General features: G+C 41.0%; 2 protein-coding genes across 4 annotated transcripts in view; both read right to left on the bottom strand.

Annotated features, from left to right (window-relative positions):
- The window catches only part of LOC311054858 (interferon-induced protein 44-like), a gene marked incomplete at its 5' end in the record, with an annotated part of 203,507 nt that overhangs the window by 75,132 nt on the left and 106,151 nt on the right, over positions 1-22,224 (bottom strand). The window lies entirely within an intron of this gene.
- On the bottom strand, positions 5,488-21,417 carry LOC311055093 (uncharacterized protein). 3 transcript variants are annotated; one of them, XR_014601755.1, is made up of 14 exons: positions 21,290-21,417; positions 20,976-20,998; positions 17,526-17,593; positions 16,365-16,557; positions 16,069-16,262; positions 15,102-15,170; positions 11,319-11,502; positions 11,031-11,224; positions 9,204-9,260; positions 8,464-8,529; positions 7,881-7,911; positions 7,308-7,348; positions 6,242-6,286; positions 5,488-5,946 (listed from the first exon to the last, which is right to left on the bottom strand). XR_014601755.1 is itself a non-coding variant. In XM_084071191.1 (13 exons), the coding sequence occupies exons 1-12, from the start codon at positions 21,313-21,315 to the stop codon at positions 7,335-7,337; spliced, it is 1,119 nt and encodes a 372-aa protein (XP_083927317.1). In that variant the 5' UTR covers positions 21,316-21,417; the 3' UTR covers positions 5,488-6,286; positions 7,308-7,334. The 3 variants fall into 3 exon arrangements, 2 of the variants coding, with proteins under 2 accessions (XP_083927317.1, XP_083927316.1); XM_084071191.1 differs by having other exon boundaries at positions 5,488-6,286; XM_084071190.1 differs by lacking the exons at positions 5,488-5,946; positions 6,242-6,286; positions 7,308-7,348 and having other exon boundaries at positions 7,631-7,911.

The following is a 22,224-nucleotide window of genomic DNA, read 5'->3' as shown; positions in this document are numbered from 1 at the left end:
ATGTTTGTAAACATTGAGAGGATATGACCGCGCAGAGGAGGGGGTAAGCCAACTAAGCCTATAGAGGGCGCCATTACCCGCAGCAGCTCTGGTCAAATGTCCATTCATAAAAGAAATGATCTTCACCGGGTTTAAAGTAGATTAAATTATGCAGTTTGTAATACCTTGTTTACTCAATAAAAATGATTTGTTGGAAGTTGGATCTGTTTGTATATAATAGCAGCATTATGCCTATTATGCCTATAATAGCAGAATTATGGCTAGCTAACTCCCGAATATAACAACAGAGTGAACGGCGCAACAATTCGTTTCCCCCGAGCATGCGCAGATTGCGCATTCTGCTCTGTGATGACGTCGCGCGGAAATCCGTCTATTAAAGAGGTTATTTCAATCGGCGATCGCTCACGTGCATGTGTATGCGCGAGCGTGTGCACGTGCATGTGACGTAGCGCTCCACTAGTTAAAAAATCCACAGTAGAACCCTGACATGCATACAGTAAATGCATGATCAAACTTGTTCCTCTGAGAATAGGGATGCTATAGGGTTCAAGTGGTTAAAAAAACATTCTATCACACAAAGATTTGCCAGACCCCCTATAGTAGCTCTGAGGATCCCCTAGAGGTCCCGGACCCCCTGTTGAAGACCCCTGGTCTAAAATAAAGTCTACATGATTAGAACATGCATAAACATTTGACAATTAAGGTCTAATATTTCTACAATTGCTACAAAACCTGTATATCCAGTCATTTTGGGGCATAAACTAGAAGTTGAAGGATAAATTCAGTCTGATATGTACCGTGATGATGTACCGTGCATTCAAATATTACATTTTTGGCTATTGGCTTTGCACAGAAACATCCGGTAAAAATACTTTTACTTTTACTCATGAAGTACATTTCAGAGCCTGTACTTTTTTACTTTTACTCTAGTAATTATTTGAATGAGTACTTCTACTTTTACCAAAGTAGTTTATTACACAAGTAATTGTACTTCTACTCGAGTACAGAATGTCAGTACTTTTCCCATCTCTGATGTCATCTGACGGCAGAGCCGGGAGTTCGGGCTCTATTAACCCTAAAGCAAGAGCAGGCTCTGTGCCGTTATCTTATAGAGCGCTATTATTGTTTACACACAACAGAAACCAAGGATTATATATTTCAAGAGCGAGAGATCATAGTAAAAATCCTAAGTATTCTTCCTCCACACTGGGAGAAAAACAGCATCTGAAAGTTTGATGGGATGCATTTTTATACGTGAGTACTTTTCCATTGCATCTTATGAGCGGTGGGGTTCATTTGGTGCCGGCCTGCGCGCATACTGGTTCTTATCAGTGTGACGTTGTCTGATAAGGAGTCTATAGGAAAGAGTGTAGCACAGCGGTGCTCATGAACTTTGCTTATACGCATTAAAATGAAGAGAATCAAGCTACCTTTTGCCGCTTAATGCTGAATGAAATCAAAGGTGTGATGGAGCAGATGAAGGTGGTTAATGACGAAAGAAATTAGAAAGTACAGAGCAGACGTGCATCCTATGCTTATTGAAGCAGATTACCACACATCACACATAAAACACACTTCGCGAAGCTGGGCATTCGGACATGAAACAGGAACCTGACTATACTGTATGCAGATCTAATGAAATGGATGAAAGTGATCTGTCATCTGATACTTATATGAATGATGGAATTAATTAATGGTTATGCTAGAAGTGTGGAATTAAGCAACATTACACGAGAGGGTGTGCTTTACCGTCATTATTGGCACGCCAGTGATGCGGCCAGGAACGAGGCGGAGCCGAGTTCCGCAAGCATCACTGAAGTGCCAATAATGTAGGTAAAGCACACCCTCGAGTGTAATATCGCGATTACACAACAGTTACCAACAAAACACATCCAAATGTATATATTGTGGGGCAATTCATAATAAAAATATTTCGCAAATCAAATAGTCCCTGTAGCAGCGCTCTGAGGCACCGTCTCATCAACACAGCTGATTCCAGTAGGCTATATGCTATATGCAACGCGTCGCGATGGCGTTGTGAACTTGTAGATCGGCTATTTCCGCCGTGCGATACCTTCGTACGATAAAGTATATTGGAACATTTGGAACTCATTTGGTTTCGCGTTATGTTTTTTTTTTTGGTTGCATTTGTTGTCTATTTGTATGTCTACTTCTTGTGTTTAACATAATCCACAAACTCCTTTTGTTTATCTTCTACTTTTTGTGTAAAACTGGAAAAGTAATAAACATTGAATAAAAAAAAACATAGTCCATTTTGCATAGCTGTTTGTTCACCGGTGGCGGCGGTGGGTCAGGCTACTGTCTGTTTGTTTTCCTACTGTGGGACAGCGTGACGTCACAGCACAGCTGTGCCATACAGTATATGGTCTAATCAGGTGCGGACTGCAGTGTGGAGTGATTTATTAATGTGATTAGGCCCGTGCTATCATGCTGGTTTGAAGCACGGCTAGATAGCTATTTCAACCAATCAGATTGCTTGGTCGGAACTACCTATTGTATAATTAATAATAACTTTTATGTTGATAAACTATGTTCTGTTACATCTGTTGTTTCATTACCCTTTAAAGCAGTGCTACTGGCCTCCCTAGGTTGGCAGAGGGAAGGTAGTGCCCAGGATCACTTAGAAAATTGGCACTGGGTGTTAAAAATAGGGTTACAAAATCGTGGGATAAAAATTGAGTAAAAAAAAAAAAAAAAAAGCAGTGCTACAAAGTGCGCAAACTGAGACCGGAAGACAGTAAACAGTGACTCAGGAAAATCTGAGAAAAGGTATAAATAGTCAAAGAGAGCCATAGACAATTTAGACTCTCTAGGTCTCAGATATACTCAAATCATCTGGCTATGACAGGCTGAGCCACGGCACGGGCTTACACCCAGCCAGGTAGCAGTAGTTCAGTAGACTAGATTGAGTTTAAAACTAGCCAAGTACCAAATTCCCCAACCAGAGTCCCCGATTTACCGATTTTATTGGTGAATCGTTGAAGAGGCAACGATTTGGTCTCCTAAAACATTTAAAAGGGTAATGAGCTTTTATTTTGTTTTCATGACTATTTTAAATTGAATCAGTTATATACCATTTAAATTCAGTATGATTCAATGATGAGCTGGACCTGGGTTTGAGGAGAGAGGGAGCAGCAGGTAGAGGGGGACAACACAAGTGCATGCTCTTAAGCATACATGCAACACATAATACGTTTTGTTATCACTACAACAAAAGCAGAACATACTGAACCAAAATCGAAAACCAGAAATGAGTTGGACACAGACAACACAGAGTCACCACTATAAACAATCGTGTTGGATACAGACAAACAGCTATATCACAGAGTGTCCAACATAGAACAAACACAGAGTGGTGCAGACATGAAACACACATTCTCAAAATATATAGCCCGACATAAGACATGTGGTAGAACATCGCTACATAACACAAAGAGCAGCAGCCATATTTTGGTTGGTTATCAGAATATTGAGAAGCCTTTGTTAAAAGTAAGTATTATTTTACACAAAAGGACTTTATTTTCTTGTTGGTTTTCTGCAATTGTTGATGTTGGCAAATATAACCTTTCAGCTGACAGTGACACATCTCTCCCATTAGTTCTTATTATCAATAAAAGATAATGGAAGTAAATTAATCGCAAACTGCAATAATCACAATAATCGCAATTTAATTGAATCGTAGCCCTCGGAATCGGAATCGAATTGAATCTTCAGGTACCTACCAATTTCCGCCCCTAGTGATGACACATATTAACGAGTAGCAAGGATGCCACATAAAAAATTGTGATTGACACTAGATACCGAGTAGAGATTGAGGATACATAAAGAGTAGCGTTTAATGCTACATTACTAGACAGATTTAACGTCTTGTCCAGGCCCTTCCCTTTGAAGCCTCCATCTGAATATGAACAAGACAAACTTTAATATTTTCCCCACACAGGATCCACTTGATCCAAGGGGATTGAATGACTCAAAGAACGGAGTCGGCATGAGCCTTGGACTCATCTCTGTTGCTGACTGCTGGCCTAGTCTGGCCAATCTTGACAGGACATAGCCTACTTATGGCAGGACATACTGTAGCCTACTTATGGCAGCACACCAGCCCCATTACGAACCTCTCCCTCCGCTATACAGCTCCGAGATGAGGTCCCACTGTATCGGCTATACCGGCAGCGGGAGAGCCCGTCCAAAGGGTCTGTGGATCACCTTTTTCGCCACATCGTATCCAAAAAGTAAAGGTATAGTGTCCGAATTCAACCCGGAAGAACCCCCTACGACAGGTGCCAGTACTGTTCCCGATTCGGCTACAATGAGAAAACATGGGCACAGGCTGACTAAGCGATTAAAAGTTTTTTTCAACCCTGTCCTAAAAAAAATACTTTCCGCAAAATCCTCAATCATCTGTAGGTTTCGGGGACTACCTTTTTGGTAACTGAACTTTTTGGATACGATGTGGCGAAAAAGGTGATCCACGGACCCTTTGGACCAGGGGTTCCCAATCGGTCCGCGGACCGGCACATGTACCACCGGTCCGCGAGAACGTGGCCGGGAAGTCCAAGTTTTCCCCGTCGTGAATCTATAACCTTGCGTCGCCAGGATTTTCCACAGAGCAGAGAAAATTAGAGTCAGTCACATGAAGATACCAAGGATTAGTCAGTGATGTCACTGAGGTTTATAAACAGCTTTGTCCGTGCTACTTCACTTCCTGTAGTGACATCACTGTTGAATCCTTGCTATCTTTATCTTTGCCTTTGTCTCAACGTGTGTTGACGTGCGCCGTCGCTACAAGCTGTAGCCAATTTTGTCACGATGATCGATCGATCGATCGCGCTAATTAAACACTAAACAGGATTATTATTTCATGTTAACATTCAAGAACATCTATCAGAAGAAGTTTAACCATAGAGTTAGAGTTTAACTAATGTTTTCCATCTGTCTAAAGTCATTTCAGATACAGACATATCCTTTTTTAATCACCCCTGTCCTTGTTGATATATCGCCATTTAGGTCAATGATATAACATTATGTAGTGATATAATAATATATAAATAGCAGCCAGTGATGTGTCATTGACTGTCAGTCAACTTGTGTTTTGATACGATGATGCCCCCCCTCTCCCCCCGTTGACAAAACAGTCCCGGGGGGCACCGAGCCGGGGCCGCGCTGACCCCCCCCCCCAAAAAAAATGATGAACTGTCAGCTGGTCCGACAGGTCCGTGGTAGATGGCGATGATTGACAGGCAAAATTCCTCTACAGCGACACCCAATTTATTTTTTTATTGCAGTTGAAAAGGCTTTAGAAATGTGAAAGAAAAACACAGGTCTGCAATGGATCACTGGAATGTACTTTTCAGTTAAAATGTTTTATACACGTTTGAAGGACCATGAGAAAGACTTTTAATGTGTTGTAAAACTGAATGTCATGAATGCTTCATTCAGTGTTTTATTCTTAAGTGAGGTGTCTGAACAAAAACAATCAGGAACAAAGGTGAGTGCCAAATAAAAATACCATAAAACCAAAAACTCACTAACTACCTTCTCTACACACAATGTTAAACAAAGCCCTACTACTCTAACAATCAAACAAAAATACAGGGGGTGGCACTCACCTAACCTAATCTGTTTAAAATGCAATAACGACATGATGAAAATGTACAGGATACCCCAAATCATACCTAATGTTTACCTGATAGAAACAACACACTGACTGACTGAACAGAATGCACACAAAACAGGCCTACGTTTAGAGTCTGAGAGTGTAGGTCTGAACACAAACAGAACTGTCTCTCAGGAAGAATAGGCTATTAGCAAGTGCACAGGTGTATTTATTGGTGGTGATTGCAGCTGATTGGTGGACTGATTATTGGAGGGCCAATGGGATGGTGAGGCGGACTTGAGGGATGATGATTCACTGATGAGCTGGACCTGGGTTTGAGCAGGCCCATAGAGAGAGAGTTAGGACACGCTTTGATCTTGCCGCAAAGCGGGCCGCTATGGGCTATACTATAGTTCCAAACATTGGAACCGTCTGATTGAGAAAGAAAGAGCATTTACGCATTCCATTCTTACAATGGGAGTCAACGCTAGTGTCGTCACTCTCATATTACATCATGCTGGGTTTGAGGAAGGACTCTTGGCTGCACTCGGATTTTTGAACAAATTTCAGGGGTCCATTAGGGATCTCTAGTGTAGGCTATACTACACAAATCCTTTTTTATACCTTTTTCTTCTTCGTGTCTTGCGGAACCTCTTCCAAACTTGGGACCTGGGGGGATACATGAGAGGAAACACAGATGTGGTCCAAAATGTAATCAGTCAGAATATAATAAATCTTGTTGCTCTGAATGAAAGGGTTGTGTGGCGTTCACATTAACGTATGTTAAGCAGAACTTTTATTTTGTGAGTTGGCCACATAACTAAGCAGGATGTAATTAGGTTGATTGAGAACAGGCTGAGGAAAGACCTTTCTTCTGTCATAGCATTGTCAGTAAATCAGTATGTTGTTGGAGTAAAACTGCTAGTTTTGTCATCTAAAACGAAATACAAAAAGGTATGCATTTTAATGACATTACTAAAGCTAAAACGAGCATTCAATGAACGTGTAAATGTGGGTGCAGAGTAAAATGTTCTAGTGGTTTTAAACAACTAGATTTTCAGGCCGCTACGCAGCCTTCAAAGCTAGTCCTATGTTGCGCTGATAAGAGCAATGGTCACCGAAGTATGGCAATTTGAAGTGTTAAACACTGCTATAACACTGCTGCTGAGCAGTGATGCACTTGCCATGCAGGTCCACTGTCATACCTGTGCAACCTTGTGTTCGGGATGTAGGGATCTACGACCACTTCGCAGGTCTGCATGTTACAGTACGTTTGTGACGTCCACCCACCGTCCACCCACCGTCCGCCCGCCCACCGTCAACCCACTAGGCAATTTTAATATAGGATACATGGATTTTTTTAAAGTGCAGCTATCATTCCTATGGCCATCCTGCTGATATTTTAATACGTAGAATTATGTTATAATGACAGAGGCTTGCAAAAATGCATGTTCTGAATATTTGCAATCAAAATTGTGTACTCAAGTTACTCTCAAGTCAGTTACTCTCCAGATTATCATCTATCAGGAGGTAGAGGTGATAAACATCTGCCAAATGTCAACTCAGGAACTGGTGCTGTGGTACAGCAGGTGGTTTCATGAATGTATGTAGACAATATTTTGGACCAATACAAAAAATATATACCACATTTACCTCTTCAGCCGGACTATAATGGGATACACTCACTTACCAGTGTGTCACGTTTGTTTGTGTTGACTCAGAGGATGAGGCCTAAGGGAACAACATCACAAAACGGTTATTATAGGATTAAGGGATATTTCAAACATGTTTGGGGTCATTTTATCGTCTACTCAGACTTTAGTGAGCACCCTGGACAGTTTGTAAGTTGCTTGATTCAGTATTTAGATATGTAATATTCATGTATATATACAAACCCATTGTAACCATGATAGAATCATTCTGGTGACTGATATTGTACTTCTAATATGTGAGGGGGCCATGTTTTTTCAATTACTTTTTTCATTTTCAAAAGAAATATTTGGAACACAAATTCACATTCAGTTCATGCGGTTCATACTCAAAAACAAACTTCCTCGTTCTGATGCTATAAAGAATTAGATTTACTCAACCTCAAATGAAGGCTTTCTTTGTCTAGTGTGGCGTGTTCGTGTCTTAAATGAGTTTTATCAATTTTCTGTTGGTCGACTGCATATTAGGAGACGGGCTCAATGAGAACCTTGTTGGAAAACTCAATACAAACTGACAGATAAATGAATTAGCGGTGATAAGCTGAGGGACTTACAGGAGTAACTGGGACTGTGCTGTGCCGTCGTCTACAAGGAAAAGAAGATACAAAATATATTTACAGCATCAATCAATGGCCAGACTAACAGATTTCTCAACATTTTCCACCCGGCTACCATAAGACTGTTGAGCACTGCCTGTTGCCTGGCTCGCCTGCACTTAAGTAAAGTAGAGTTGTTCCGATACCGATACCAGTATCAGAAAAGCTGCCGATACTGCTTAAAATGCTAGTATCGGTATCGGCCAGTATGCCAGTCGATAACATTCTGATACCACGTAATTCATCACATGATGATATTTCATTTACAGTCATATTTTGATTGTTTCAGTTGATGTTGCACAACTGTTTTATACTCTTATTGTACCATTTATATTATCATTTTACTAACTTGTAGCTGCACTGCACTCCTCCCACTTCCTGTTTTCAAAACAATTTGGTTCACTATAAAACCCACACTGAACAGGGGCTTTTCCCTCTTTGGTCCCTGTTGTGGCAGGTTGCCTCTGCTCTGTGTAATGCCCCGGGTAGGTGTACAGTATATTGTAGGTTATAGGTGAAAGTACATGTATATTTGTCCTACTTGGTTTGTCAGGCCCTGCTCCACGACTCTGCTTTCCAGGGTTGCGCCTTCCAAATGGGTTGTGTTCTATAGTCAGACAGAGGCAAATGTCATCATTATGTTTGTTTTATATAATAGATCAGTTTTACAGACACTGATTACCACTGCTGGTTTCTTTATGTTTGAGTTTTGTTGATTTATCTATCTTTCAGTTATTTAATTGCTTTTGTTCAACTTAGGTAGTTGGTGGCCAGTTAGTGTAACTAATAGAATAGCGATATAGCCAGTCATATGTCCAAGTGTGTTCTGATGTCTAAATGTTGGTAATTGTTCGGCCGGGGCAGGCCTGGTTCGGGCTTCACCTTACTCGGGCTGGGCTGGGTCGGGTCGGGACTTAATTTTCAGGCTTGTTGAGAACTTTCGACCTCACAATTGAAACGGTTGTTTCATGTTCGTTAGGTTTACAATTAGGAAAATGTTCTGGTTAGGGTTAGGATTAAAATTAGGCATTTAGAGCAGTGGTTCCCAAAGTCTAGTGACCCTCAGGGTTCCAAATGGACCCTTACAACTCTGATAGTTATTGGGGTCCTTGAAATTAAAACATTTGAGAACCACTGGTTTAGAGGATAGGTTTAGGGGTCTGTGTCGGGAGCTAAGGTCTATTTATCATTATAGTGGTTGCACAGCAGTTTTGTAAACCGAAATCTACAAGCTCATAACCCGTTGCAGCACAACTGTTTATTGATTCCATTCTATCTTACCTTTCTTCCTCCACCTTTGGAACCTGGGGCTGATGGAACTTTTGATGGTTTCTTGGGCTACATGAGAGGAAACACAGATTTGGTCCAAAATAATAATCAGTCAGAATATAATGAATCTTGTTGCTCTTAATGAAAGGGTTGTGTGGCGTTCACATGTTAGCTTGAAGAAGCAAGGCTTTTATTTTGTGAGTTGATCACATAACTAAGCAGGATGTAATTAGGTTGATTGACAACATGCAGGCTCAGGAAAGACCTATCTTGTTGAAGCATTGTCAGTAAGGTAATATTTTGTTAGAACAGCAAATGTACTTGTAATTGTGAAACAACAAAAGAAAAGGTTCTGTTGGAGTAAAACGGCTATAGTTTTGGTCCTCTAAAAATAAAGATGAAAATGTGTGTGTTTTAATGACATTATTAAGGCTAAAACAAAACTTCTCTGTTTGCAGAGTAAAACTGTTTAAACAGATGGTTTTAAACAATAATCTAAATATCAGATGTGTCATAATGAACCCTGACCATCAGTGGCTGTATCTAGTAGGTTCAGTTATTCTGTCAGGGGGAGAAGTGTTTGCTTCGGACTTTCACCTTTTTACCCGTCACCTCCACATAGATATAGTGGGTCATCTGAGCAGGAGAGGAAACAACAGATTCACCTACCCCTCCCAGCCGACCCCTCACCTACCCCTCCTTCACCTACCCCTCCCAGGGTGGAACTGTATGAGACTTGGCATGTCTTTTGTGCCAGTAGCTATGAGGATTTACAACAAGACACACAATGGTCGCTCTGTCAGATCAACTATAACATAACTTGGAATAATAGATAGTGTATATATTACTGTATGTTGTTGTTCTGTATTGATGGTGCGTCTTGTTTTTCTTGCCTTTGTATTGCTGTATACGACGGTACTTTCCTTACTCTGTACCTGTAACTCTTAACTGCTGTGCTGCCTCTGGGCGACTGAAATTCCCCCGCAGGGTCAATAAAAGTATCTATCTATCTAAAGGTGAGGTTTCACTAGCCTGGCTTAGACAGACTTTTTTTTGCACTCGCAGATTCGTCTGGTCCCAGGCTAAGGTTTCACAATCTGCAGGTTGGGGGTTTGAATCTTGGTCCCGGTAAATGTTTATTTTTGTTTTTTGGGAGGCGAGGAGCATGGAGCCAGCCCACCTCCCGTTCTCTTTTAGCTCCGGGAATAGAGCATGGAGAACGCACCTAAATATAGACCACACCTCAAGGCATAGGCGATTTTTAGGGGGGGCAGGGGGGCACTTGCCCCGCTGGTCGCCGGCCGGCCGTCTTTTTTTTTTTTTTTTTGGCAAGTATATGCAGAATATATGCTGCATATATGCCATATTCAGGTTCATATACATGCATATATGTGGATATAGAGGAAATATGTCTCTTCTATGTCCACATATATGCCACATATATGTATATATATGTATATAATAGAGACATATATGCAGGCGGACAATTTCGTATATGTCACATATGATAAACACATATGTTGCATATATAAAAACATATATGTTCATATATTTTCTTTGCTGCCCCTGGTGGTAGAGGCAAAAATCGCCTATGCCTCAAGGTGCAAAGTCGGCTCGGCGCTGTGAATCTTACGTTTTTGCATTTAGCGCTGGGATGAAAATATAATTTGCGGGTTGCATGGTGGCTTGGGGAAGATAGGGCCCTGAATCCCTATCAAACTCCAAGCAGCACCATTCTTCACCAGACCCTGTAGTCAGACCTCCATGTAGCAGAGGCCTCAATTTAACATGAAGAAAATAATACATTGTATGTGAATATTAAATATATTAAACCATTACCAAATGTCCAACAGTCCGTTTCACTTCACTGAAGGCTTTCTTATTGTAGGAGCACTTCAGGAATTCGCCTTCCCAGAACAGAGTGTCGACAGTGAGGATGACATCATCTCTGCTCACATGTCTACTGCTGTCACCTAGAGGAGCTTTAACATCATGTCTGTGATGCATCACCACCAGAATCACTGGTTTACCATCTTTCAAGAAAGAGAAAATGAATAAATTAATTAAAATGGATGGATGATTTATACATCAATTTATCCAAAAATTCGGAGGATTTATCACTCTCACTTGGAATCTTTCTCATTGCCTCTGTGACATCAGTTCCAGTTCGTGAGGGAAGTGGGCAGAAAGCCAGGATGTAGTCACTTTCTTCTACAGATTCCTTCTTTTTCTGTCCTTTAAGTTGTCTAATGAAGGTTTCATGGGCACCACCGGTCACTCCAGTCACAACAACAAAGAAATTGAAGCTTCCCTGGTATCAGATAGAGAGAACTGTAAGGCTGGAGATCTTATCGAGGGAAACAGTCAACTGTACAAACAGCTGACACAACAATGAATGCTTCGGTTGTGTAGCTTGTCAATCAAATCAACCCACCCCTCCTAGAGCACAACCTACTTTATCGTACATTTTAAAATAAATGGGACCATAGTTTACCAAAACGCATATCATGCTGATTGAAAGGAGACTTTAAACTAGCAGCTGGAAGCATATAGTATTTATGACATTTTTTATTAAGGTAAGAACATCTAGGGTCCTATTCAGGACCACTTGGAGCAAACCGCTAGTTTCGGAGTGCGGACTAGGCAAAAGGCGTTGCCCCGCAAAATTTGGTATTCTGTGGTACTCCCCCGCCCCGCAAAACACCTGCGCTCCCCGTTACATTATGCATAGGTGTGGTTTGGGCGTTACAATGATAAAACCAATCACCGTGCCAGAAGCCATTGCCTTTAAGAGAAGACTGCGCTAGCCGTCATCCGCCGTCATCCCCGATCCAATATATGCTCTAGCCTATCCCCCTCTTCACTGTTGCCTGGTCTGATTATTATAAGCCACATTGGGCTTGTTTTCCTTCTTTTTTATTTTATTTATCCAAATACATTTTTATATTAATTTGTAGCCTATTGTGTTAACAAGAAGCGTGTCATATTAGTCAGATCCGGAATATTATGAAACTTAAAGCCATTTAAAATATTTATACTATTGGTACACACCGGCTGCTCCCAAATAATTAATTACATCATGTTGCCACAACGCTCCTACAGGCACCCATGGACCTCCAGCTGGTCGACCACAGGGCTGGGCGGTGGTACACTGACATACAGTAGCACATGGGTATAATAAATGGAACAGTTTTAGGAAAGGTCTATATGTACTCACTTTGGCTGTTATTGTTCTATTTCCACCATTCTAATGGATTCCAGGGGTGTGTAAACAGGGGTGTGAAGTTGCTCCATAGTTTCCTCTGAAGTGACGCAGTTAAAGTTAACTTATACATCCATATTGTCCCCGTTATCTTTCATCATCCACCTTTGTTCAGTAATCCCGAACAGAGCTACACTTTAAGTTTACATCAATCATATCCTCTCAAACCCAGACACATTGCTGCGATCCGCGGTTTGGGTGGGTTCGGGTCAATCAAATATAGTTATTAATTAATATCGGATAACCCGCGGGTGAAATATTGCGGTAAATAAATTAATGACATCTAATAGCCTATATCTATCCATAAAATAGCTAAATCTCTGCGTGCTTGTGTCTGTGTGAGTGTGTAGAGCAGTGTGCGATGCGATGACAAAATGCATCGATTTAACCTATGGAATGTCGGTGCGTCTCGGTGCTGCAGTGGTGGAAAAAGTACTCAAATTCTTTACTTAAGTAAAAGTACCGATACTGCAATATAGAAATACTCTGTTACAAGTAAAAGTCCAGAATTCAAAATTGACTTGAGTAAAAGTACAAAAGTATTGGCATCAAAATGTACTTAAAGTATCAAAAGGAAAAGTATTAGAAAAATATTTGAAAATAGCAGATCTACAAGCTCTCAACGCGTCCACCCTTGAGAGCTTGTAGATCGGCTATTTTCACAATATTTATCTGTGGAACCGAGTCAAACAAAATGGGGGGGGGGGTCCCCAGTTCAAATATGGTTATTTTGGGGGGTCGATGGCCTGAAAAGATTGAGAACCTTTAACAGTAAACATGAACGTAGCGTTTACGTGGGGAATATAATAATAATATAATATATATAATATATAATATAATATTCACCCGCAGCATGGGTTTAACGACACAGCAGCCAAAATTAAAATCACACTAGATGATCCGATCATCTTATAAAAAATGTAAGTGCTTAAGATTTTAGCCCAAACCCAACGGGACCCGACCCGGGCCGGGTCGACGTTTTTTTTTATCCAAATAAATTCATATATTAATTAATTTGTAGCGTATTGTGGTCCCAATAAGCAACGGCTTTCCAAGAGTATATGAAAGCCATTTAAAATAGTTATACTCTTACACAGCTGTTGCCAAATAATTAATCATCAGGGCAGAAGCGCAAAAGTAGGTCAAATCAATCAATCAGCCAGCTGTTTTCTGTCACTGCGCAGCACTCTTTAAAGTTTAAACCAACATGACATATAATGGATCTTCAGACAAATTGGATTATTTCTTCAAATGATAAGAGCAGGCAGCGGCAGTACGAGGTAACATTGGATGTCAATTCAATTCAATTCTATTTTATTATAGTGTCAAATCACAACAAGTTGTCTCAAGACACTTTACATGTAGAGAAGAGACCCACAATCCCACCCTGAGCAAGCAATTTTTGCGACAGGGCAACGAAAACTCTTTCCCATCAAACAAAGTAATCCGAACTGTTTTGTAGCCTACTGCTTATTTTGCTTGCTGAAAGCATGATTTTATTAAGACATGCAGACAGCAATATGGAAAAAACGAAAATATCTCAATTAAAAGTATATTTCGTATAATAACCGAATATCATTCTTAAAATGGTTATGGGGCAGTGTATATATTTATATAGCCCTATTTGCTCCAAGCTGTTTTTTAAATAAAATATAGACTTTTGGAATAGGCTGGAATGACTCCTGTTCTTAAAGAATTACCAAGATTTAATGCAGCAATTAAGCTTCTTTAGAAAAATGACTGACGGGCTGGGCTGGGTCTAATTTGTCAATTATTTGTCAAGCCGGGCTAAAATATTTAGGGGATATGAAAGCTCTAGTTAGTAGTTTGAAGTGCTCATGTGGCCTTATAGTTGCTTCTTTTTGTTTTCATAGATGCGGTTGCTTATTTCTCAAGGCATGGCAACAGGGCGCATGGTCCAACGCACAAAGCCATTGCAGTGTCTGTGTGCACTTGGCGGGTGGTTTGAGAAACGGGCGGGTGCTTTTAGAATCCACTATCCCCCCTCCCCAAGCCGTACCCATGTGTGGGTTGAGAATGGCAATGTGGGGGAGATAGCAACAACACGCCCACGGGCACACCTCCACGCGCAACTAACGGCGTCGGCATAATGGGGGACGGGGAGCGCAGGTGCTAAGAGGTGCTAGAATAACATATAGGGGGTGCGCAGCTCCAATTCTCCCTATTTAACGGTAGTAGGGGTGGGCATGTGGTCCTGAATAGGACCCCTAGTCTAAAGTTTGTCAAAAACCCATCCGCTTGCGTTAAGATAAATTCTTTCTGACACCAGCAGGGGTAAAACAGCTAAACTAAAAGCCATTCATATGAACATTCTCTTCCGTATTAGCCTCAATGTAAAACTTTCAAGCTGGGCCCTTGATTTCTACTGAACTCTAAACTGGGGTCTAGGGACCCTCAGGGTTCCAATTGGACCCTTACAGGTCTGTGACTCTGATAGTTATTGGGGTCCTTGAAATTAAAACGTTTGAGGACCACTGGTTTAGAGGATAGGTTTAGGGGTCTGTGTAGGGAGCTATGGTCTATTTATCATTATAGTAGTTGCACAGCAGTTTTGTAACCAAAATAGCAGATCTGCAAGCTCATAACCCGTTGCAGCACAACTGTTTATTGATTCCATTTGATCTTACCTTTTTCTTCTTTGTGTCCTGGTGATCCGTGAACCCTAGCTTCAACCTGGCCAGTGATAATTTCTTGGGCTACATGAGAGGAAACAAAGATTTGGTCCAAAATGTAATCAGTCAGTTTTACAAACATAGGGTATGATGTTATTACCCAAAGTACCATGGACTCTGAAATCTTGTTCAGAGGGTTCTATGACATTAAAGGTTCTATGACATTCATTTTCACTTTTTTATATTTTTTGGGCGGTTGTATGACCTCAATTAGACCCCAAAAAACAGAACTTTGATCATTCAGTGGATTTTCTGTGGTCTGGGGTTTTCTGATTGCTGATTGCTTATTGCTGTATACGACGGTACTTTCCTTACTCTGTACCTGAAACTCTTAACTGCTGTGCTGCCTCTGGGCGACTGAAATTCCCCCGCAGGGTCAATAAAGGTATCTATCTATCTAAGGGTGAGGTTTCACAATCTGCAGGTTGGGGGTTTGAATATTGGTCCCAGTCAATGTTTATTTTTGGTCTTTGGAAGGCGAGGAGCATGGAGCCAGCCCACCTCCCGCTCTCTTTTAGCTCTGGAAATAGAGGGAGGAGCATGGAGAGCGCACCTAAATATAGACCACACCTCAAGGCATAGGCGATATTTAGGGGGGGCTAATGGCCGGACGTTTTTTGTTTTTTACTTTTTGGCAAATATATGCTGCATCTATGCCATATTCAGGTTAATATACTGTACGTGCTTATATGTGGATATAGAGGAAATATATGTCTCTTCTATGTCCACATATATGCCACATGGATATATATGTATATAATAGAGACATATATGCAGGCAGACAATAGGGCCCTGAATCCCTATTAAACTCCAAGCAGCACCATTCTTCACCGGACCCTGTATTCAGATGTAGCAGAGGCCTCAATTTAACAAGAAGAAAATAATACATTGTATGTGAATATTAAATATATGAAACCATTACCGAATGTCCAACTTTCCGTTTCACTTTACTGAAGGCTTCCTTATTGTAGGAGCACTTCAGGAATTCACCTTCCCAGAACAGAGTGTCGACAGTGAGGATGACATCTTCTCTGCTCACATGTCTACTGCTGTCACCTAGAGGAGCTTCGAGATCATGTCTGTGATGCATCACCACCAGAATCACTGGTTTACCACCTTTTAAGAGAGAGACAATTAATACATTAATTAAAATGGATGGATGATTTATACATCAATTTATCCAAACATTCCTACTGTAAGAGGATTTATCACTCTCACTTGGAATCTTTTTCATTGCCTCCTCGACATCAGTTCCAGTTCGTGAGTGAAGTGGGCAGAAAACCAGGATGTAGTCACTTTCTTCCACAGATTCCTTCTTTGTCTGTCCTTTGTGTTCAAGTTTTCTAATGAATGTTTCATGGGCACCACCAGTCACTCCAGTAGTCTTAACAATGAAGAAATTGAAGCTTCCCTGGTATCAAGATAGAGATAACTGTAAGGCTGGAGATCTTATTGAGGGAAACAGTCAACTGTAAAAACAGCTGACACAACAATGAAAGTAGTGGGGGAAAAAAAGGAAATAAATAAAATACATATATAGATATACACGCACGCACGTACGCACGCACTTCTACTGTCTTCCCTCTCATTCACACACATGTATTTCTATTGAACTCTAAAGTGGGGTCTAGGGCAGTGGTTCTCAAACATGTTTGGCTCAGGTCACCCCTGTAAATAACTTTTTCATCCAAGGCACCCCTGAATGACATTGTTAATTTATAGCTCCTTTTGTCGTATTAACAGGACGTAAATATGTAAATCGTTTACCCAGAGAATATTTGTTTCCATTAGGACAGACTGAAAATAACTTTTATACTTGGCATTTGACCACTTAAACACCAGCATCATTCCTATTATGGGGGGGTCACCAAAAGTAGCAGATCTACAAGCTCACAACGCGTCACAACGTGACGCGTTGTGAGCTTGTAGATCTGCTATTTTTGGTGAAGAGACTTGGTGTACTGTAGGCTGAAAAATAACGCATCAAGTACAGTTTAACTCAGGTCCGTTTTACTAAGTATTGAGGGTCCAAACTTTAGACTAAAGTGATTAAACTGAAGTGAAAATTCCAAATATTATCAGAGTATTCTGAGGCACCCCTGGTCTTGCGTCAAGACACCCTAGGGTGCCATGGCACCCACTTTGAGAAGCCCTGGTCTAGGGACCCTCAGGGTTCCAAATGGACCCTTTTTAGTCTCTGATAGTTATTTGGGTCCTTGACATTAAAACGTTTGAGGATAGGTTTAGGGCTCTGTGTCGGGAGCTAAGGTCTATTTATCATTACAGTAGTTGCACAGCAGTTGTGTAAACCAAAATAGCAGATCTGCTAGCTCATAACCCGTTGCAGCACAACTGTTTATTGATTCCATTCTATCTTACCTTTTCTTCTTTGTGTCCTGGGGATCCCTGATCCCTAGCTTGAACCTGGCCAGTGATAATTTCTTGGGCTACATGAGAGGAAACAAAGATTTGGTACAAAATGTAATCAGTCAGTTTTACAAACACAGGGTATGATGTTATTCCCAAAGTACCACTGACTCTAAAATCTTGTTGCTCTTAATGAAAGGGCTGTGTGGCGTTCACATGTTAACTTGAAGCAAGAATTTTATTTTGTGAGATGGTCACATGTTAACTCCAGGAAGCAGGACTTTTATTTTGTGAGGTGGTCACATGTTACCTCCAGGAAGCAGGACTTTTATTTTGTGAGTCGGCCACATCATAGACATATAAACATAGACATATAAAGGTAGACGCCTCCTCTGGCTCTGAAGCGTGTGCATCTCGGACGCACTTCCGCTTCTGGGGGGCAAGCTGGAAACTTCTGTGTGCGTCACAGAAGGGGGCGTTCAGTAGGCCAATCAGAGGCAGGTGAAGGCGGGACAACTAGATTCTGACAAGTCCTGGAAAAGACGCGCTGTGGTTGGCCAGTAGTCAACACGCTGTGATTGGCCAGTGCCCGTTCCCCCCGGAAATATGGTGGCCACCATACCAAGCACGTCGCTCCAACAAACTGCAGAGGCCAATGAGGTATCTAGGTTTCTATATCTGTGCATATAAAGGTAGACGCCTCCTTCGGCTCTGAGGCATTGGTATCTCGGGCGCCATTTTAGCGTAGGCAAGCTGTAGGCAAGCTTCCGCGTGTGTCACAGAAGGGGGCGTTCGGTAGGCCAATCAGGTGGGTGCGGGTCTTTTTGTAACGCAGCTCTTAACCCTTTAAAAGGCAGCAGCTGCGCAACATCTACTTAGTTGGAACTTGGCAAACTCCACACTCTGGATTTGTGCAATAGTAAATCGTCATTTACTGTTTTACAGTTTAAACAGGTTCCTAGAGACATGGTCAGTTCGTGTCAGCTAGTAGTATAGTATTATTTTATCATTATTACCATTATGAAATACTGCTCTGTGACTTTGGAATGATATGCTTTTGGCTGTCTTGGAGTATTTGTGTTATATGTTATGCTTTCAGTGCAATTGAAATATGGAACACAGACATTTCATTTGTAGTCGCTGTTTTTGTCAGAGAAAATTCTCAAATTAACAATTATTTCAGTCTTTCAAAGTTGATAGCTCTGTTCTGACCTGAATAGCTCACATTAAGGATGTTGGATAAAGGCAATTCTGCAATGTGGCCAGCATATTTCATGTAGTCTGTCAGTGAATGGAGACAAAAATATATTGTGACTATTACTGTTACTTGAAAGTATTTTGGTATGAAAATATGCAATTTAGATGTAACCAATTATAGGCCTACGCCTACTGGATCCATAACTCCAAGTCTCGCATTTGTGAAAAACTTAACCGCTTGAAAATAGGTTGAAAATTCAGGGAGTTGTGATGATTTTAATTGTGGAGAGACCGTCTGCTTCAATGGACATAAATGCATTAGAACAGTGGTTTTCAACCTTTTTCATATCAAGGGTCCATTATTTATTCACCATTTGAGCCACGGAACACCGTTTGATGAGATGTTTAACAATTTGATTGATTGATTGATTGATTGAGAGTGTGAAATGTTATGCTCAAGATGTAAAGATCTATAAGGGTCCATTTGGTTATCAACTCCATCATTTAGCTGGGGACCACCTGGAACCCCCTCAAGGACCACTGGTGGTCCCCGGACCACTGGTTGAGAACCATTGCACTGACAAGTCCTGGAAAAGACACACTGTGATTGGCCAGTAGTCAACGCGCTGTGAGCGCTGTGATTGGCCAGTAGTCACTTTGAGTCTCAGTTTGCCTATGCTAAAATGGCGGCCGCGATACCAGTTGCTCCAACGAACGGCAGAGGCCAATGAGGTATCTAGGTTTCTATATCTATGGGCAATATAACTAAGCAGGATGTAATTAGGCTGATTGACAACATGCAGGCTCAGGAAAGACCTTTGACCTTTCTTCTGTCTTAGCATTTTCAGTAAGTCAACGTTTTGTTAGAACAGCAAATGTACTTTTGTTGTAATTGTAAAACAAACAAAACAAATAGCTCTGTTGGAGTAAAACGGCTATAGTTTTGCTCTAAAACGAAATATAAAAAGGTATGTATTTTAATGACAACACTAAGGCTAACACAAAACATCTCTAAATGTTCTGTACATGTGGGTGCAATGCGAGCATGGAAGGAGCCTACCTACAGAGGAGCTCACTCTGGGTGCATCCACAAGATGCAAGTCAACGGAAGTCCCATCCACTCCCATGTTATAGGAAAAAACGGAAAGACCGTCCCAATGCGCGTCTGAAGCGCATATCCGGTTTCCGCTCTTCCTTCAGTAACAGTCAGAAATGGCCGGAACCGGAACAAGGGCTTGCGACAACTAGCGTAAAGTTGCATCTTATGTGTGGATGCACCCAATGTGCCATGCTGTGACACATTATGAGCTTGTAAATCAGATACGTTTTGTGCAATAGTGGCAGTGGCCTGAGTGGGGCACAAAAGAAGTGTTCTGTTTGTTTCTGTGACTGCTCAACTACAGGCATGACAGCGGTGAACTTTGATTGTGAATGAAAAATGTGTTTTGTGTTAAGATTGGATGGATTGATGCGGTGAGCAGTGCTGCGGCTTTTTGCTTCATACATGTCAGAAATGAGCTCTGTGTGCACTGTGCGCACGACACTTCCATGTCAACCTATAGCATTTGATTGAGTGGTAATCATATTGACACATTGCTGATTAAAATGATGTATATTTTCATACAATTTATATATATATATACACACACACACACACACACACACACACACACACACACACACACACACACACACACACAGACACACACACACACACCAGTGCCGCTTTAGACTCCACAGGGGCCCTACACAGGATACGGGACACATGCATGTGTCCCGTGGGTTCCCGCGGGTTTCCCGCGGATAAAGTTATGTTTTTGTTACTTTATTTCGGTTTTAGTGTGCTGCGCAGCCTGCGCTGATGTGAACGCAGTAATGCACGTTATTTTCTGCTGAAGGGAGGGGGCGGAGAGGGGGCCTCTTTGATCGGCGGGTAGGCGGGGCCCCACGCAACCTGCGTAGTGTGCGTGTAGGGAGAAGCGGCCCTGCACACACACACACACACACACACACACACACACACATATATATAATCAGACATGCTTTGTGACATTTTGTGCAAACCGGGCCACTTCCACAAACTTTTGAAAGCCAATCGTAGCCAATCAGAATGGAATCAGAGACATTTCACAGAAATATCTTGATTTCTTGACCACAAATATATTATGTACCGACTTGTGTTTTGGACAAAATGTGTAAGGAATTTCTTCAAATTTCTTATATCAATAAAAGTAAAACTGTTGTGGTGGCATGTAATGTTCTTACCATGATTCTGTGATGTGTTTGATCTAAGGAACAGACAAATAAACAGAAAATAACATCAGATGAAATGACCAGTCACTAAAACTAGCACAACCATTATGGACATCAAAGTACAACCCGTCTTAAATATTGTGTAATGCTGCCCTAGCAGCGTCTTTAACATGGCATTAATTATTGTTCTGCCAGTCAGTGAGTTGCTGCATGTTCGGCTTAAACAAAAAAAATGAAAAAGAAAACAAAGAAATCTATCCATTACAGGCAGTGATAGTTATAAAACAACAGATGAGAATAAAAAAAGCCTAATCATTTTCACTCACCCGTTTGACTCATCAGCTGGTGCCATTGCCCGTTTACAAAAACAAGTCTGACACGGTTTTGAAATAAAACCGTGAAAAAATCGTATTGACGTAATATTTTGTGTGTCCGATAAGCCTATGTAGCAGTTCAGACCGTCACATGGAGAACTGATTCTTTCAGATGCTTCCAGTTTAATCTGTAAAGCCACTCCCTGTTACTGACTGGCTCTGCTCTCTCTATCATGATGTACTAGACACTGGAAGTTTAAAAAACAGAGACATTTTGTTTAGAATTCTATATTTATCCTGTAAACTAGGTGCTTTCAAGATTTAAAGACATTGAAAATTATACTTTTATTTACTTTATTGAATGCCCTTGTGTAAAATGTTTTTGGTTTGATAGAATGCTTTCTTAAGACATTGACTTGTTCAACTATTAATTTAGTTTTAAGAGGCATATGATAAACACGTAAAATGTTCATATTTAAACTTTATTTTGTTTAGTCGGCTACAGCATTGGTTCACAACGTGGGGTCCTTGGGGGGTTTTCAGGGGTTCCCCAGCAAAAGTACCGTAGTTAACATAGCATTACAATCATTTTAACCACTTTATCCATTTTTATGTTGCCTATTCAAAAATAGCAGATACAAGCTCAAAGCGCGTCACTTCGTGTGTGAGTGTGTTTAAATAAATCTTGTCTTCTGGTCCCTGGCACAAAATATTTTCAGATGGGGGTTCACGGCCAAATACATATCAATTTGGGGGTCCTTGGCACGAGAACGTTTGAGAACTACTGGGCTACAGGAATGAGATTGAATAAACGATACTCTCAAACCAAGATGTTTTGTGAAGCCTACAGTTTCAAAAGTTTTCTTTATTTAAATAGTTATGTTGAATTGGAAAACTTTAAAATCAAACAACAAAACAACATGCCTTATGACTTAGTTAATGTAATG

The sequence above is a fragment of the Gymnoscopelus microlampas genome (genome assembly GCF_963454915.1).
Source record: "Gymnoscopelus microlampas genome assembly, chromosome: 11".
Classification (NCBI taxonomy): domain Eukaryota; kingdom Metazoa; phylum Chordata; class Actinopteri; order Myctophiformes; family Myctophidae; genus Gymnoscopelus; species Gymnoscopelus microlampas.
This window is presented reverse-complemented; position numbering and strand designations above follow the sequence as displayed.